Source organism: Struthio camelus, chromosome 21, assembly GCF_040807025.1.
Source record: "Struthio camelus isolate bStrCam1 chromosome 21, bStrCam1.hap1, whole genome shotgun sequence".
Lineage (NCBI taxonomy): Eukaryota > Metazoa > Chordata > Aves > Struthioniformes > Struthionidae > Struthio > Struthio camelus.
The window spans coordinates 12913710-12933376 of NC_090962.1; the positions used below are offsets into that span (position 1 = coordinate 12913710).

The window sequence follows — 19667 nt, forward strand, 5'->3', positions numbered from 1 at the left end:
TCCAGGCGGGTTTCGCAGGCCCTGACGCGTGCTCCAGTGTCGTGGAAACCCAAAAGTAAGCGGAAGTTGCTTTAAAGTTGCTGCCGTGAACTTAATACCCCAAAGGACACGTAGGCTCCTTCAAATCTTCCTCTAGAAGCCTTATGGAAATAAGAGTATCTTTCAGACAGTAACACCACTGTTCAAGCTGGGTAGGACAATTTTTAGCAGTAACTTTTTTTTTTTTTAAAGTTTTGACAGTTTTCTTTATCAAATTGGAAGGGAGGAAGCTCTATTGCTTTATAAAACTGAACCTCCTATTGAAAAGTAAATTAAAGACCAAGACAACAAATGGAAATCAAAGAAAGCTCTCAAGTTTTCAGGAATTCTCTGAATTTACTCATTGTTGTCTGTGGTCTTTCCTTTGTCCCAATGGCATAACTAGTTTTGATCTAGAGCAATGACTTGCTCTAGATCCAATGTAAGACTTTTCTATTAATTGGTTTAGCTCAACTCCCTCACAAATTGCTAAATGATCACAATTAGCGATGGCTTTTATTTAATTAAAAAAAAAATCTAAATGGCATTTTTTTTTCCTTTTCTGGAAGGCAACCAAGTAGTTGCAGGTTCAGAAGCTTTGCATGAAGGAGGCTGTTGTTCCTCTGTAAAGGGAACCTCCTCCTCTCTTGCACTCCCTGCAACTCACTCAAATTAGTTTGCGTTACTGTATTGTCAGTATGAAAACTAGAACCATGCATCATGTTACTTATGAAAATACCAATGGGACCACACAGTTTTTTCCTTGGCCAGATAAAGAAGTATTTTCTGAAACCACAGGTCCAGTGGTATGTCCCAATGTGCCAGCTCCTCCCTCTGTTTCCAAGCACTCTCAGTTCTGGAAAACATCAGGAGAGAAAAGATACTTGAGGCCTTCAGATACTTCAATTTTTTCCCCCCCAAATTACGTTCCAGAAATCAGCATTTAAAAATGATGCAGAAATGCAGTCTTCCCCTGGGCAAAAACAAATACTCGGTGCAGGCTGATGTATAGTCTCACTTCACGCTTACTCATTTTCAGGCTTTTAGGCTCACTGGAAAGCTCTGTTCCTTCAGGGATGAAGGAAGAGGGGGTGAGCAGTTGGACTGCGAGTAAGGTGCTTTAAAAAGGGTCACATTGCTCTATAATGGGTCTCAATGTATTTGACAGCCTTGCGTCAGGAACCTGGTGCGCTAAATCCCTTCTAAGGACATGGAATAGTTCAGTGTAATTGTTGTGAATGTCCAGTTTCCTTCTGAGAATTCTGCCTGCTTCTGTTAAATCCTGGAGGCACTGAGCGATTAGAGGGGGGCTCTGGACAATGTTATCCCTTAACAATCTAGAGTCCGTTCTCTGCACCCCCTTCCCTCTCCCTCCCCACCCCCTGGGAAAAATTAAGGTGGGAGGGAACGTGTCCAAAGACAGGCTTTTCCCTCCATTGCTATAGTTACTTGGCAACGAGACCCTTTCAATGTAATATTGAATAGTTATCATATCACTCCAAGGTGACATTTAGAACGTGCTGTTTTGAAAAAGCTTTTTCAGCATTTCGTGGCCCAGCACGTGCTGTCCCAGGGTTCTTTGCCTCCCTGCTTCCCTCATGTTCTCTCTTCTCATTTCGTTCCTGTCTTTTTGTCAATGTAATAATTATATGAAAACATAGAGGAGGCTGATGGTTGAAAGAAGCCAGAAAGTTTTAAAAATCCCTGATTTTATCTAATGGAAGTTAAATTCTTATAGGGTCAGAACCTGTATCTGCAATTTGCTTAATTACATACCTAACTTTAATTATATGCTAAGTTAATAAGGTTACTCACAGACTAAAAGTTAGGCATTTGCTTGAGCACGTTGTTGATTAGTTGTTCAACAGATCTTCATCACAGAAGCAAGCAGGCAGAATTGGAAAACTAAGATGGAAAGGCACTGCTGCTGTTCTGCAAAACTGCAGTTTCCCGGGCGCCTTGTGGAAGGAGCCAGGCAGAGGGCTTGCAGAAGGCACAGTCCATATATGCACTCAAACGTGCTCTCCATCTCTGCAAAATACTTCCTTTTGCAGAACCCTCCAGCCCTTGGGATTACCCCTGTAACAGGTGAGGAGCTCGTCAGGGGGCTACTTACTGCAACTACTTATTTGGAGGGCTGTTAGCCCACTTCTCACCCGTCAGGATTTCAAGATCCTTTTTAACATGTCTGACTGCTTCTTTTCTTTTAATCGTTTACTTTAGCTTCTACTTTTTGCAGTATAGGAAGGCTCATCCCACTTCCCCCCTCCCCCCCACGTAGTTTCTGTTCCAAAACTTCAAGCACATTTCTTTTGAATCTTGATCCTTCCCTAGGATGAATGTATAGTCTCTTACTCTGGTGCTAGGCACATCTCATAGCATCTCTCCTGTATGTTCCCTACTGGATGCTAATCTGCTCTTGACCTCCTCTTTTCCAAAGAATACTCACGTAATTTCTCTCATATTTTTCAGTAACATGAATCTCCTCCTACACATGCTTCCCTCCACCCCTCCAAAAACATCAGTAATCTGCATAGGAGAGACAGCAGTGTAGGAGTTATCTGCTTGAAACAGTTGAAAGCCTGAGTAGTGGGCCCCTAATTTGCTGGGTCTCTACTCCCAAAACAGCTCTTTCATGTTAGGGAGAGAATCAGACCTGGGCAGGAAACTTCTGCTTTGCTTCTCCAGTTAATTTTTTTTTCTTTCCACACACATAACCAGCATTAGTGGGCAGTTACCCACGTTTATTTTTTTCTTTACAAGCCTTCTGCTCCCCAAGCAACAACAACAAAAAAGTCTAAATCCTAAGTCAGAAGAAAAAGAAACCCCTCCTCAGCAGGACTTTGCCCTAAAATGGGAAAAGTGCCAGAGACTCCATTAAGTCTACTTTGCTTTCTTATTGATTTTTATGTGGAAGGCAGTCAGATACTGTGGGGATGAACAATAGTCTAAAGGCTTAGTGAGCTGCGTTAGGAAAGTAAGCTTGTGATACGTTGTAAAATACCATTCAGTCTGCTCAGAATGATCACATTCACGTTAATAAGCAAGTCCATTTTGTGTCTGTGCTAATGCATTTTCATGACAATTTTGCAAAGCTGATGTAATGTGATATTCAATAGTGTGGTACTGCTAGTTACAGTTGTCAGGTACAGCTGATGGAAGCGATCTCTGAAAAATGGAACAAGATGTGTCACAGCTCGTTGCGCTAATTCTCTTTTAAGCTGCTTTTGCCATGAACATGAAGTTTGCCCCCAAAATCTCTGAGGAAAGCGCTTGCATGGAAAGACTGACCTGAGCTTTTGCTAAGTAATTTTGGCTGTCTCTAGTACAGACAAAGGGCTGCTATGACACTTCTTGTCTTCAATTGATCTGTGCTATTTTGCGATCCGTTTTTTTAGTTTCCTAGTAGAAAAAGGAAAAGAACTAGTGCACCGTATTGATAGAGGCTTTCTAATGAATAAGTCTGCAAGCGAGTGCTACTTGTCAGCTCTTTAAGTAGATTTTTCCATTAGTCCATGTCACTGACTAATTCTATACAGATTCTAACTAGTGAACCATGACTATTGTATTAAGAAGGAATCCAGCCCTTACAATTCTTTTGGCTGGTATATTAGTAAGCTTCAAATGAAGTGCAACGTGTCAAGGAAAAAGTAAGGGAATGGAAAGTTTTGTTTCTTTCTGGTGCAATCAGCTTCTCCTTGATTCTTTTTTAATGACAGGCTGCAGACATCATTACTACAGTTAATGACCAAGTTTGACAAATGTTCTCAATACTCCCTTTGCTCAAGCTAAAGATATTTGTGAAAGCTCCTGTCTGTCAAGCTTTCTGTGCTTAAAGAAGAGAAAGTTAGACAAGCGGTCTCAAGCACAGAAGTAAACAGCATCCTAGGATACGCAACTAAGAGGAACATGCTGGAAAACAAGTGGTCCCAGCAATCCTTCATTCCACTCTTCTGGACTGATATTTTAAAAAATGCCTCGTAGCACACTTCTAAAGCGGCATTGCTGGTTTTACTGAAGGAGGGCTTCAGGTATCTCTGGGTCACGTTTGCCCGTTTTGTATGACATGTCTTGCGAAACACAATTGTAGAATAACCTATGGGACATGTGAAAACAGAGTGTGGCTGCAAACAACTGCAAGGCATGTCTAGACACGAACAGTGTTCTCAAAATGTGGGCTGGTACTTCTGGGCAGAAACAAAGCAACTGTTTACTAGTGCATGAGGATGTTACTTAATGCACGAAAAAAGAATTTTCTTATGTCCAAGGTACTGACCAGATTGCAGGAGATGCGGCTTGCTAACATGACCCTGCTTAAGCCCATCTCTGTGCACATCAGTTTCAGCTGAGTGATTAAGTCTCAGTTTCTCCATCTGTAAAAGAGGAGTATGAAACATGGTATTATCTCATCTATTTAGGCAAAGTACATTATAAAAACAAAGGAAAAGGTCAACCCCAGATAAGCCCAGTGCCTCTAGCTGTATGTATGTGCGAGTGATGTGTAACCTTTAACTTTCCTGTTGTTACTGTAAAAAAGCTGCACGGGTGATAGATTAAGTTTTATTTTTGGCCAGTATGTGGACATCTCGGGCTGCTAGGTTTACTGTCCTTTCCATTAATCAAATACATTCTTAAGACGGACACATGTGCTTGGGTGTTGATGAAGTGAAAAGTATTGTTCCGGAGTCTGTTTTTAGCATTCTTTGCATGGGAGGGAAAATGCCTCTAACACACTAAAAGGAAACTATGTTGTTGTTTTATTAAATGTGGCATTTTGATTCACTCATCGGTTACTGTAGGGATTGGGAAAACGCTTAAAACCTTTAGATTCCAAGAGTACCCTTAGCAAAGCTGCCTTGGAATAGGAGGGAAGCTCCTTTTATTGTTTGTGCGCTATTTTGTCAGTGTGTATAAAGATCTCCATAGTGAGAAATATCTGTGGTTTGAATAGGGAATTCCAAACCACCGGGCAGTGTTGTAGGTACCTTTTTCCTCTATTAGTTTCCAAGAAACGCTCAGTTTTCAGCCTCAAATCAAATGATGCCGCTGGTTTACTGACTCTGAGTAATAAAAACCAGGGAACCAAACTTTACCATTGCTGGAAGTGGAGACTCTTGCAGCAGTAAACTCAATTTATGAGAACTCCTAATAAAAGTTTATGCATCTTTTCAAGTGCCACAAGCTTAACCTGGAAGAGAATGGGCAGTCTGACCTAAGAAAATCCCTAGCTGTCCTTTTCATTAAATAGAAAAATTAATATTCAGGAAAGCCTGACAAGTTTTCTCTAGGAGCTAATTTCTAAGCACCTATGTTCTCGTAAGTATTTTTGGTCCTGGCTGAACACTGGAATAAACAAAATAAATAGCATTTCACCCTGCATGCAACACATGCAGGGGGATGAAATAAAAAGCATATCGTGTCAGACTGCAAATGCTTTATGAAGTTCTGGCTTAATGTGAAAAGTACTCGGTAATGCTAATAAAAAGTATTTATCCTTTTGCTTCCTTGAATATAATCAAATATACAGGGAAAGCATATGTATTTTATAGTTGCTGACTGCAAGATCAAAAGCTCTGTTATTAATTGCACATGAATCTGATGCTGTAGGGCTGTTAAGCCGTCAACTGACATCATTGTTTGCTTCCTTTGTTTACAGACCCTCATTTCACAGATGTATAATGCCTGACACTAAGCCCTTCCAGCACGCTCTTTTCTCTTTAGGTGGATGATCCCGTGTCATGATATGTGGGGAAATGCCTGTAAGCTGACTAGATCCAATGGAGCTGAGCTCTTGAAATCGCTCTGGAAGCGGTGGTGCAGGTCCCCTACCCCTGTTCGGCTCTCTAGAGGCTGGGAACACCAACACCTTTATGAGCCTCCCGCAGAGCACCCTGAGGCACGGATCAGAGGATGTTTTTGTTTTCCTGTGTGTTTTCCGGTTTCCTAGCAATGTGCCCCAGTAAGGACTAATCTATATGCCGCTGTATTGTAGCGAGTCCTCTTAACTCCAGAAAATATGAAGAACAAGCAGCTGAACTCTCAGAAATAATTCTCATCCCTAGTTTTCAAAATGCTGTATGAAATACAGCTGCATATAGGAGAACTCCGCTCTCTGGGCTCTGAACCTGCTGCTCAGCTGTAGGCTTGCGAGGTAACTTAGCTTTGTGACCCACTCCAGCAATTTCAGTGTTGGGATCTTCTTTTGCCTTGAAACCTGTGCAGAGTTTTTACAGCGCTGCAAAATGGATGGAAGTTGTTACTGCTCTCATTGAAAGGCAATGTGTGCTTGTTCGCCATAACAGCTATTCCAAGCGTAGGGCTATGCAGAGGCTGGGCCCCTTCTTGAGCCACTCTCCAGGCTTGAAGCTCCTGTTGCTAACAATATTTATCAGTCTTCTCTCATTTCCTATCCTGCCTTATGGTTGCTCCACAGATGGCCTCTTCAGCTGCCTTTGTAATGCATCTTTTGCGGTTTTATTGAAAATCTTATGGCTAAAGTCCATCTCTGCATTTTCTTCCCTTTTTTTTGCCTTCAGATTTCACTCACTTTGTCACAGCATCAAATCAGAATCAGACTTTTCCTCGAGCAGAGGTTTTTCAGTAACTCTGCTTCTTCCACCTGTCTTGTGGCTTTCACAGTTGTCTGGCTGTTAAAATAGGGCTGGATAAAACTTATTTCAGTTTCTGTTGTTAAAGCAAACAAACATACACACAAAACCTAGCAAAGCAGCCCTAACCCTCAAGTTATCCCAACTGAATTTACTTATGTGAAGAAAAAGCCTGCCCTGAGCAAAATAAATAGTACTGCTGCTGTCCTTATGCCAATCTAGTGCCTTTCACCTGTGCTTCTTAAAATCAATGTGCCAATTATGTTGCCGTTCCTGCTAAAGGGATTATTTTCCTTAGAGTCTGGAGTAGATTAAAGAAAAAAAAGAATACAGCATCATATACAAGGGTCATCCTACTTAGCCCTGAACTACCACCACCTCTGGAGAGGAACATAGCTAACAATGCAGTTAATAACACCGTCTCGCGACATTCACAGGTTTCTTGCATGTCTCCCACATATAGACCTGCACTGGCTTTATTTAGCTGTCAGCCCCTCCAAGAATCACAACAGAAGGTAGGATGGCTACAACCGTAGTTACAGCTGCAGAACCCTCTGCCTACTCAGACGCAGTCCGCGCTGCAAATTGCAGCCTACAAGGAAGGGTCTGGTCCTACATCTTAGTAAACAAACAAATAAAAAAAAATTCCCTTAAGCATGTCCTGCTATAAACAAGCAAAGCAAGCAGCTGGTCCTCATTTGAAAAGATGTTCCATTAATTTCAAAAGGAATCTGCAGATCTTCTTAATGCAAATATTTTTGGGAAAACAAAAAGCAGCTGTTTATTCTTCTTTATACCTATTAGCAGAAAAACGAAATCCAGAGTGCTTGTATTTCTTCCGCTAAGAAAAACATCCTCTTGGCCTCAACGTTCATTTGGATCTCAAATTGTTTAAACTACACCAGGCTGCATGATTCTTGCTCTCTTTCTTCAGCAAGAAGCTAGAAACAATTGTTGTTTCTAAGCATAAGAGCTGCTAAACTAAAAGCACAGTGATCATTGCATGCCTTATGTGAGTTTTGTGGCAAAAATCATGAGGTTTAGAACACTCATTTTCAAGTTTATATTAATGCTATCCTCCCAAGGCCCTGCCCCTGCACGTAAGATGTGTGGACCCCTGTATAACAAATGACTAATTTGTTATGTGCACAGAGCAGGCTTGCTTTTCTTAATTACTACTCATAGGCACCTCTGAGGGAACATACGGACTGAAGGATCTGGGGACTGCATAAGAGAAGCCACTTCAGATTACTGCATGTTTTAATTGGCCTCAAAGAGGCTAGGCCAACTGGTGTTGGTGAAGAAGCAGATTCAAAGAATCAAGAGCAGGAAATGCCTTCTGAGGTTATGCGGCCTATCTGCTAGGCAGGGGAAGACTGTTTCCCATTTCATGGTGTATTTGATAGTGGCTTACCGATGAATTTATGTCCCTTTGTTTTTCTGTGAAGTAATGCAGCTCCTGCTTTTCTCGAGAGATTATTTTTACTAATTGCTATCCTCTACTTGCTAGATTCATTTTGTTTCTGCACTGAGAAGAGCAGAACCAGAGGCGCGGGAGAAAAGCAGCAGTGGGCAAAGGTGAACTTAAATCAGTGGCAGCACATTGTCAGAGAGTAATCAAACTATAAAATCAAAACTTAAGACATATAGTTTGCATGAACAGTGACAGCCATTATGTGTGCATGTGGGTCGTGTCAATTTACCTACGTAACGGTTATGCCCTTAAACTAGATGATAGCTCATGCTAGCTTTCATAACTGAGTACGCATACCTCAACAGTTAACTTCTCCGGAAATTTAGCCGGACGCTTTCACCACAACAAAAACAACAAAGCTGTTTTGCCCTGAGTATGCGTCAAGTAAAACGAGCATTGTTAGAGTTTTTACTTCTTGGAAGGTCTGGTCTGGGATCTAATAGTTAAAACATTTAAGAGCTGAGCCATGAACAACTGTGATATGTTAGTGCAAAATCAGGACTTGGCCTTGGGTCATCCCCTGCCAGAAGGATGTACCACTAAATATTACATCCAAGGGAAAAATGAAGGGGTCCCCTTAAGACTACATAATTTCTATTAAAATTTCAATGCAGGAATTGCACACGCTGTCAGAGTTTCACACCCGCTCCAGGAGGATTACATCAGCGCAGGAAGCGGCGCGCGAGTCCCCTTGTCAGCAGTTCCAGTTTCCACAGCAAAAGTAAATGGAACAACAAAAGGGGCTTTGGCTCGCAAGGGCCAAGTCTGCAACGCAGCAGCCAGAAGGCACCAGTGGAGGGTTCTCAGGATGCTGGCGCTCCAGCTCTGCTGCAACCCGGGCCAAATAATTGTTCAAAAAAAAAAAAAACCCCTAGAGGAAACCGTTGCCACGTAATATATCAGCTCTTCTCCTGGGGTAACTAGTTAAGTTGCATTTGTTAACTTCACGTGTCCAAAATAATTTAGAAGGACACGTACAGAGTCTGCAATCAGGATGAGTTTTACCCAAGGTGGTTGAAAAGTGAATTAGTAGATTAGGAGGGAAAAAAACCCAATGTTGTCCTTTTGGGACAGTCTGAGAGAAGCAAAACATGTTTTATTTGTATATACACCCCGATTTGCTGATTTTTATCTCTCATTTGGCGATCTGCATCTCAGCTGCTTAAGCCTTGAAGTCATCAAAATATGTCTCTGCTTAACTCGAAGCACGTACCTACATGCTTTGCTGAATCAAAGGGTAAGCTTCCAGAGGAGGCTGAACGCTTGCCATTGCAATTAATTAACCTTGTCCTTAAGTAGCCAGAGGCTGATTTTTTTTTTCTCCTCGCAACTCACGCTACAGAGCTCAACAGTTAAGAGATGACTCTATTTTAGGCCACACAAGCAATGACGCTTATCAGGGTTACCTCTGCAAGGGCTGCTTGTCAGCTGCTTGGCGATTGGAGGAAGTGTACCTGCTCAGGCTGGCGTTTTCCATGCTAAATGTGGGCCTCGTGCTGCCTTTTTTCGTCTAATCTCAAATTAAAATCTTAAAAAACAAAAAAATCTAATCTAAAAATCTGAAAAAAGGAAGGGAAAAAAGGCAATAAAGCAGAAGGAAAAAATGAAAAAGGAATAAAGGGAAAAAGGGGAAGGAGAAGAAGGGAGAAAAAGGGAAAAAAAGGGGAAAAAAGGGGAAAAGGAGGGAAAGGGGGGGGGGGTGCAGAGGCGGACGCGGTGCTTGGCGGGGGGCCCTGCCCTGAGCGCGCCCGCGGGCTGTTGGCGCGCCCGCCGCAGGCCCCGCCCCCGAGCCCGCCCCCCGCCTCCGATTGGCCGCCCGGCCGTGCTCCCCCCCTATACCTGAGTTGGTAGCTCCCGCCGCCCCCCTCCCTCCTCCGGCCCGCCGCGCTGCTTCCCCCCCCCCCACCCCCGCCTCCCCTCGGTCCCTGCGCCCGCCGTCTCCCGCCTCGGCCTCGCTCCTCCCCGCTCAGCTTGTTCCCTCCTTCCTTCCCCCCTCCCCCCCGCGGAGGAATGGTTCCCTCCCTCCCCCGCCCCGCTGGCCCGCCGCGCTCCATACTTGGCGATGGCCGGCGAGCCGCGCGCTGATTGGCGGCGGGGCGCGGCGGGGCGGGGCGGGGCGGCGCTGACCCGGATGTTCACGCCTAAGTCCACGGCGGAAGTGACGGGCCGCGGCCTGCCTCGGAGGGAGAGCGGAAGCGACCGGGAGGCGCCGCCGCCGCCGTTGCCACAGCCCAGCGCAGCCCCGCCGAGCCGCCATGGTAAGGGCGAGGCGGCCGCCGCGGGGCCCCTTCCCCGGCGTTGCGGGGGGGGGGCTGGAGCCCCGGGGCGGCGGCGGCGGCGGCCCGCTCCGGGGAAGGCCGGTGGCGCGGGGGCGAGCGGCGGCCGTTAGGCGCGCGCGGCGGCCGTTAGGCGCGCGCGGAGGGGGAGGGGGGGGGAACCGCCGGTTCCCTCAGCGCCGTGAGGCCCCTGCCGGGACCCGCTGCCTTGCCGTCGGGCCCGGTCGAAGAGGGCCGTAGCCGGCCTCGGCAGCTGAGCGGGTCGGCTGGGGCGAAGCGGAGCCGGGCCGGGCCCTGGTGCTCGGCCGGCCCAGCCCGCGGGCGCGCAGGTTTGCTCGGAGTTACCGGCGTGTGTCCTTAATCCCGCTCGAGAACTTGCGGTTTGAGTTGTTGAACCTGGCGGCTTAGGAGTGTTCACCTGTCGTCAGATAAAAGGGGAAGAAAACCCCACTGCCCGGCTGCGTAGCAACGTGGAGACTGGTTAAGTAGGCGAGTATGCTCCTTTCCTGCTGATCTTTGGCCTTGAGAATTTCAGAGGCCATGACTTATTTATCTTCCAAGTTGGCGATGGTGATGATCCTGCCACCCGCATTATACAGGGTAAAATTTTCAGTCTCTCGTGAATGGTGAAGTGCGCCCGAGATCAAGGCTCTGCTATTCTGTTTTCGTTTGAACACGGGAGATGCTGGACCTGACCTGACCTCCGAGTGCGGAGGGTGATGGTGCTGAACACGTTGTTTCAGTTGTACGTAAAAGAAGATTCTTGACTACAATCTTCTAGATACGCAAGACGTGACTGTAGACTTTGAAATCAGGACTCTGACAAACCGTCCAAACTTTGGCTCTGGTAGAAGCCCTCATGGAGGGAAGAAAATTCAGGGAAAGCTAGTAGGCCTCGCATAGAGTGAAAGTGATGGCAAACAAGTTGTCCTCTTGAGGGGATATGAAGGCATTCTGTGAGAAGAAGAAGAATGCTACAGTTTGGATAAGAAGAATCTAGTTTGGGTTTAAGTGTAACTGTATCAGTTCTTTGGGGAGGCGGAGTACAAACCCTTTAGAAATTTTATGAGAACTGTAAGCTCGTATGCTGTCACCTGATTTTTCATGCTTAATAATGGAGAATGCTGGGTGTGGGAGAGATTTGATCAGGACTTTCAGCAGTATGTGCTTGTCTCAGTTGTTGAGTGGCCCTTGAGTATGAACGCGCTGCAGCCACTTCATTGTTCATATATCACAGTTGCTCTTTGCAGATTTGAAGACTCACTTAAAAGATGTAGTAATTTAAATGTGGTTTATTTGTCTCTAGTAGAAGCATATAAGACGAATCACTGATCACATTCGAAAAGGACAAATGATCCAAATTTAGTGTATGTTGTTAGTGGAAGCGCAGACTGAGGTTTCAAAGCTAATGTTCGTAATGTGTAACTGAAAATCTTCTAAAACTTTATAGACTCCATACAATTAACTCACATTATGCAGATAATGCAATTATACCATGTAGTACGTAGAATACTTCCAGTATCTTTATTTTTAAAGGGTATGAAAGCGCAGTCCTGAAATGCAGCACTGACATTCTGAAACGTCCCTGGCATTGAAGGCAATAGCATGTTTCATAGCAGCTGGGAGTTGTTATGGCCCAGGATATTTGGTCAAACACCTTCTTGGTACCGTGGGATTTCCGATATCTGCATGGAACAGATGGACGGGAGCCACTTCTCTTTTGCACAGTCACTCAAAAGCATCTTAAATCTGAATTGTTCTTGCTGAGTTTAAATGTAATTTCAGAAGTGCGTCAGAATTTCAGTCAGCTGCTAGGTGGAATGGGGCAGGGCAATGCGTGAAGCCTGAAATCTGTCTAGATAGATGTTGGTCTTTTGTGCTAAAAATAAGCTAGCTGGTGGACACGACTTCAGAAGGTGGAGCCGCTGAGGTTTCTGGAATTGTGGGTTACCAATGGATAAAACCCAGTCACTGTCCATGTAAATGAGGGGAGAGGGGAAAAAAAAGTCAGGGCAGTTTACATGGCCTGGAAATGATTGTGCTTATGTATTTCTTGTGCTATCCACCTCCATAGTAAAAAGCAGGCAATCTCAGTAAAATTTATAATTCAATCAACCGGAAGTTTGAATTGTCTAGTGTAGCGCTGGCTGCACATCATCCGCTTAGAATTTGCGAGGCAGCTAAAAGGCATTGAAGCACAGCCAGCGATGCATGATGTGACGCTGCCACTCAGGTACTTAATCTTGGTGTGCTGTTCAGAGTAATTAATATTTTCAAGGTAGGGGCTGTTTGTCTTGGGCAAATGCATTGCTGCTTGATAAATAACTTGGGTTTGTACAACTGCTAGTAAAACAGTATTAAATGACTTGTAAAACTGAACAGCCAAAGGTAGTACTTTTCCAGATGCCTGAACACTGAGCGCCTCTCTCTCCTGCTAAGCTAATCATGTCACTTTTGAAACCGTAGCATATAGCATAAGAGCTCGGGGTAGGTTTTCAGCGCCCACAGAAAGTCCTTTGCACCTTGTGCTTTTGGAGAAATACTGACTTAAGCTGTTTTGTAGAGTCCATGTTTTGTTAGCCAAGCCAAGCATGTGAGCTTAGCTAAATGTTATCTTAAAAGGCAAATTCCCAAAGTAATCAAGTTGAAGGATATCATTGGGATAGGGAATACTGGCATTGCAGTGATGCTTAATCTTGTGGTTTATTAGCGAAGGAAAAACGTTCTCAAGCTCAAGTTGTTCAAACAGGATTTCCTCATTTGGTAAATACATATGCTGATATCTTACTAGTTGACATCTGGGAGTAAAACAAAATGAAAGTACGTTCAACTCTAGAATTAGTCTATTTTTAGTACTCGTTACTGTACTTTCATAGGGCAGTGACCCTTTTAGGGAAAGAAACATTGCTGCACTATTCAATTTCTACTTCTACAGTTGTCAGCTGTGTTTTCTGTCGGTTGGCTTTCTTGTGTGAGGGATATGTTGTGCACGAGCCTACAACGCTGCCCTTGTAGGATCTAGGTCTATTGTGGAGGCTTCCGCTGCTGGGTACTAGTCCGGTTTGGGTTTGGCTGGGTAGATGGATACTTCTGAAGACTTTAATGCTTTAATGGAGAACGCAGGTGCTGGAGGTTGTTCTTCTGCCTGTCCTGTGGAAGTGTATTTGGTCAAGTCCACATGGCTCCTCGCTATGCTAAATAAACTTGTAGAAAGTTGGTGGGGTTTTTTTTCCTCCCCTTGAGTTGATTAAACATTGCAGTAGTGCTGCTTCAAGTTGAAATAAAGTTGAGTATGTTTCAGCATCAGCCCAAGCACTAGTGGTTTTGCTAGAGGGTCACGACAATCTGCTAGGTGCCTGTACGGACTGTGTAAGGTGAAGTGTAGACCTCTGCGCTAAGCCCCATTTTCCGTGCCTCTTTTATACAATGTGATGTTTAAGAACCTTTTTCAAGTAAAAGGCACAACTGAAATATATGGGAGTTGCTCTAAATGTTGTTGTTTCCTTAATCATCGTGTTCTTCTTCAAATGCTGCACTATAATTGCCCTCTCTTCCCATTGATTTGTGCAAGGAGTCCTGAAGAGTTTTGAAAAACCCCAACCAAACCTTGATCTCTCTCCCTTTAATGCACAAAGTCCAAAGCATGTGTGTGCTTCAATTTTTATAATGCTTTACCATTTCCAGGAAAGAAGGGAAAATAAATCTCACTTTAAAACATGGGGCTGGAAATATGAATCTCCTTTATGGATGACACCTATGTGATTTGAAGAAGCAATTGATGCAGCTGAACAACCTAAGCCTGTCCCCATGCTTCATAGTCTCTATAGTTAGGTTGTTGCCCAAGGTTTGTTTGCTGATAATACATGCTATTTAAAAAAGCTTCACAGACTTGAACATAAGTCAAGAGTTCAGTCCAATGCAGTGGAAGATTGTGACCACTTTAAGATAAACTGATCTTTTTTGAAGTCTTTGGTACAATGCCTTCTTAAGTACTTAACAGTCCAGCGCGTGAGTTGTTCGTGTTCATAGTAATGTGAGAATTGAACAAATACAATGAATAGATGCCTGACTGAGAAGTGCACTTAAATGTCCAATGCCTTTGGAGAATGTTAAGTTATTGTGGGTTAGTTGAACTGAATAATATTGGGTTCCCATCATCTTGGCCTGCTTTGGTGGCCAAAATTCACTAATGTGGTCTTATGTCCTGAAGCAGCATTGGGAACAAATACTTCCAAACCGGCTGTCTTGGGAAGTCTGAGCCCTATACGTGTGGTAGATGAAGCGTTTGTCTTTGAAGTTTCCTTTGTGCGACACTAGTGTAGATGCTGGTTGAGCGAGTTTTGAAGATAGTTCCCTGTTAGCTGAGCTGGGGAAAATGCAATGGACTCAAGGAAGTTGCTCTACTTGTTTCCTAATTAAAATGTTATATTTTCCAGCCTGGGTGCTGTCTTGTCTGAATAATACCAAATGCAGTGGCAATCCACTCCTTTTCCTGGCTTTTTAAATACAACAGTATCTAGAAGTGTTGTGAGTGTGGAATTGGAGAAGGGATCTATTTTTTTCCTTATGATTGCCCGAAACGTGCTTTTGCTTCATGTTTAGAATTAATTCAGTTGTGCTAGATGATAACACGTGCCAGACTTCCTAGCATAGTGTCCTGCGACTTGGCATCAACCGGTAAGATAAACTTTCAAACCTGGGGCTGTTCTTTTGCCCAGCCTCTTTGTCCTTTTAGGATTTGGAAGGGGAACGTGCCGCTTGCTTTGGGCTTGTGCTCTTTGTGTAGCCTTTTCCAAGCTGGACTGACCAAAGAATTGCAGAATGTATTCTGTCCTTCTCATAAATTATCTACTTTATTACTGCTCTAAGGTAATTAAGTCTTAGCAGTCTATATTTCACCAGCATAGCCTGGGTTGTCTTTCAGTGCAGGGTTGGTTTAGGAGGCCTGCCTCTCAATTTAAACCCATGAGACTTTCTTCCAAGCGTTCGCAACCGTGTTGCAGGACGTGTCTTTGCTGGTGCTCTTTTCCTGAGTACAAAGAGTGTCCTCCATGTCTCTTTGTTACAGAAAGCGGAGCTGAGTTATCTCCTGTTAGAGTGACTAGGAATTTAACTCTTCCGCTTTACAACGAGGGTGAGACTTACCAGCCTAGTAAAATTGCTAGAGCCAGGGTTCTGCTTTCAGCTGCGTCAGCTAGATAAGAATGAAAATGGCACTTAAGGAAAAGGATTTTGTGTGGAAGGAAGAAAGGTTGAGACTGCGTTCAAGACCCATAAGCTTGGTGGCTACCTTAAGCCACCAACCCAAGCCAGCATAAATAGTATACTCTTTATTCTGTCAAGGAATTTTTTTTTTGTATTTCTTTAGCTGAGACTTTTCAACTTAACAGTGGAGTTAAGTGCCGAGTGCTGAGTTTGAAAGTGATGTCCTGTTACCTGCCTTCCCCATTTATTTTTGCTGCAGTAAATATCAGGATTTAAAAAAAGCTTACTGCTAGCAAGGGTGATTGGCAGTTGTCTGATAGCCTGTGCTTGCAATCTGAGACAGGCTCTAGAAAAAAGAGCGCAGATCTTACTGTAAGTTAATTTGAAGGATGAGCGTGCCATGAAATGGAGGAATGAGGTAAAATATCAGCTGTGTAATGCTGATTGCAGCAGTTAATGTTGAGAGAATAGCTGTATTTATCCACTGAGTCGGGTTACTGTAAAAAATCTAGGAGTCATCACAGAATTTTGGATGTAAGACAGATGTGATCTTGGCTCAGCACTGGTGGAGCTCCACTAGATGGTCAAATACAGGCTTCACATAACCATTGGTACAGTTGGAAGTATTTTCAGAACTAGGAATGCTGAAGGAAAAATGGCCCTCGGTAAGGGGAAAATTGGCCAAACAGTGAGTACAAGCTTCATCTTAAGCTGAAGGACGCAGTAGGAGAAATCTGACATGGATTGCAGTTGACACATGCAGGTTATGTGAAGCGCCGCTCCAATATAAGCGGTCTACTAGTTAAACTTACGAAAAGGTTAGCAGAAGTTATAGGCGTTGCTAGATCACATATTGTCTGTCTATAGTTATGACTTTAGGCCGAGCCGGGCATGTTCAGAAAGGGCAAGGAAGGCATGAAGGGGCTGAAATACTAGGAAGAATGGCAAGGCCTAGGAATTATGGTGGGGAAGGAATCCCAGACACCACGAACATTCTTCTAGGTGGAGAGGTGATATTCTTATGGCCTAATTTTATGCATGCTATTAGCCTGCTAGCTTAAAACTTGGAATCCTTAGCAATGACTCTGTTGAAACTCTGAACTGTCTTGCAAATTTTACAATAAAGTCAGCAAGGTACGTCTTGCTAGACAGAAATGAAAGATATGTTAACTTAATTTTTTGACCTTTCAGGCAATCGGAGAACAGTCAGGGATGAGAACTAATTAGATAACCTCTCCCTCTCTGCCTTACTGGGGATCTGATTACTTGCCAGAGTTATCCCATGAATTTACAACCGTAGCTAGTAGACACTGGAAAGTGCTGAGTTTGTATACTAAATTGGGCAGCTCTAAGCGTGGTGGCTGCTTACCTGCCATGACCGAGTTGGGCACTAGAACTGGGGAGGCATAAATCATTATCTTGAATTCGCGAGGCTAAATGTTAGCTATGCTTTTTCAGTAAGCGTATCTACATTTGTAGTTGTCTTGGTGATGGACCGTATGCCTCCCCACTGCTGTATTAATGTAAAAATTGAGAGTAGAGGAATATAGTAACAAGGATTTAAATAACAACGGCTCTTGGAAACATGGAAGCTGATGCAATTTCTGGTGAGTGTTTTCTGCAGATCTCAATCTGCATTTTCTAGAATGCCTATGGTGTAAGTAACTTCTCATATGGGAAGGGAAAAAAAAAATCTAGGTTGCAGTTGACTGCAGCCTAGAAGAACCTGGATCTGTCATGCGGGGAAGGAATTTACCAAGTTCCAGAGTTCCTTTTATTTAAAGATGCTTATAGGCTATCCCTGCAAAAGCAAGAGAATATGAGTGCAATTGAATTGGGCGATGCTCTTCTGATGCGCTCCTGACCAAGTTTATTCAAACATGAAATAAGCCATAGACAGAGTAAACCGGCCTTTGAATATCCAGCATTAACAGGATTAAAAGAAAGCCAGCACAAATAATGCATTCACCAATACTCAGGATGACAAGTGACAAAACTTAATCTCAAGAGCTGTAGTATTTGTAGTTCTTAGTGTTTTGAGAGTTAAAAATATTGAAGGAGTTTCTGTGAGATCATGTGCACGTGTGTCTGAAGTAGCTAAGCATTTGCAGGGTATCTTGATGATGTTTTTTCTAAGTAAAAGTGCCAGAGCTCAGAGTGCTCAGTCGCTAGCGTTCACTGGAGTAGCTAAAACAAGTTGTTTTTTTTTTTGAGAGACAGCAACGTTTGGTCCCACAGGGCTATATTCTGGAAAGGGACCGTAGTTCACAATAGTATCTCACGTTTAGGAGGTTTGTGATGACAGCACACATTATCAGGCAGGACTCCCCAAGCGGCAGGTGCTGGTCTCTAATGCGTTCCTGCAGAGATCTCTTAATTTCTTCTGCTGATCCAGCTCTTTCCTCTGAACATGCTACCACGACTCTCAGTCCCAAAGAATGGGCACCAGAACCTGGCTTTCCTGGTAGAGCTGAGCTCAAGTATTGCTCTCTACTGATGAGGCTGAAGGTTAGTCATTAGACGCCAGTAAAAATGAAGTAGTCCTGCTATAAAGGCTGATGTGGGGACTCCATCAATAATGCTACTTGAATGGAAGGCAAGAAGCCAAAGTGACAATGAGAAAGGGTCACCAACCCAGAGCAGAAAACCTACTGTATTGGTTTATTTCAAAGACTAATCTCACTCAGTTAGTGGAAAGTAGAAGGTATATTGAAGGAACAAAATGAGGTAATGACCTGGGAGGATGGGGATGGTAGAGTATTAAGCATTAATTTGGGGTCCATCTGCAGGGTTAAAGCTTAAAGAGCTGTTCAAAATGGTTAGACAAAGGTAGTGAGAGTTTTGACAAAAGGGCTGACAATTCTGAACGATTTCCTGTTGCATGAGCTGCAAAAACCTTAGTAGCCCTGCGGCATTGCTCTGCTCTTTGGTATGAGTAGTGTGAATAAGTGGATGGGGGAAGAAGGATGCTTAGGAGGTAGCTTGACTGTTTTCAGAAAGCTATAGACTTCCATGTGTAGTAGCTTAATATGAGCTACAGTATTTATGAAGATGCAGCAAATGGCTAAAGTATAGTGCTGACTTGAGTCACAAGGCTTTGCCTGGAGGTATCTTAATCTACCTGATGCACTGAGATTTCCTGTCTGTAAAAATACCTAGCAAACAAAACTTGTGTTAAACCCAGACTTAAACTGGAGAAAATAAGTGTGCAGTTTTGTACAAGATCTTTAACATAATTTTTTAAAAATTGATTTAGAGTAGGCAGTCAGCTCTACCATGAAGTTCAGTGACTTTAATAGATGGGATTAAAAGCTAGTGATACTGTTTTGCGGTCTGCAGCTTTTCTATATAGCTGCACTGCTGTCCCCATTTTACTCTTTTATGTGGGACTAATAGATTGCATATACACTTGATGCCTTGATTTATTGGAAAAAGGCTTTTTGCAAACTTTATGCTTTGCAGGAATTCTTGGCACCAGATGAAAGCTAGTAAATTACATTGTCGTGTTCAATGACAAGTTTAATAAATAAAACATTGTTTCTGTTACCCAGAAGACAAACACCCCTGCAGAAATCATTAGTGATCATGGCAAAAGGTCAAGATGACTAGCCTGTTCCCAGAAAGGTTTGTTACTGGTCCATTTGCGACAGCGTTGCAAAATCTTGGTTTTCTCACTTCTGTTTGTACTTGATGTCTCTGTTCTTTGGGCAGGTGACTGAGACTTGTGCTGGAACTTGTATAAACTGAAGTGATGGATGTTATATTAGTTCTGAAAGTAGATGCAGATATCTCGCCTCTTGAAATCCCTTTTTGATGGGAAGGAGGTGCCAAAGCATGTTGGGTTTTTTTCCCACTGTGTACTATACACCTTTGAAGATGTGCTAAGAGGAGCTTAAATGTATCTAGTGGCAAAACAACTTTGAGTAGTGAAAACTAGCTGCAGAACATACTTCAGGAGATGCTAAATTCATACATATAAAGCAAATAATGAATTCCACTCAAATGTTTTGCTTCAGACTAGGTTTTTTTACCAATTGATATAAAATAGCTTAATGAACAGTCATTGTATGAGACTGAGCTCCTTAG

The 19667-nt window shown here is 43.4% G+C and overlaps 1 protein-coding gene and 1 long non-coding RNA gene across 3 annotated transcripts in view; one reads left to right on the plus strand and one right to left on the minus strand.

Moving 5' to 3' along the window:
• Window positions 1-163: 163 nt before the first annotated feature.
• Window positions 164-9887, minus strand: LOC138061835 (uncharacterized). Its single transcript, XR_011135807.1, has 3 exons — window positions 9507-9887; window positions 4295-4391; window positions 164-874 (listed from the first exon to the last, which is right to left on the minus strand). It is a non-coding gene; the product is annotated as an uncharacterized lncRNA (long non-coding RNA).
• A 43-nt stretch (window positions 9888-9930) lies between these two features.
• The window catches only part of CAPZB (capping actin protein of muscle Z-line subunit beta), a 61853-nt gene continuing 52116 nt past the window's right edge, over window positions 9931-19667 (plus strand). Inside the window, exon 1 of one of the 2 annotated variants that reach the window (XM_068916129.1) lies at window positions 9931-10358. In XM_068916129.1, the coding sequence (XP_068772230.1) occupies window positions 10356-10358 (3 nt within the window). In that variant the 5' untranslated portion in view covers window positions 9931-10355. The remainder of the gene's footprint in view (window positions 10359-19667) is intronic. The other variant, XM_068916128.1, reaches the window with a different exon arrangement.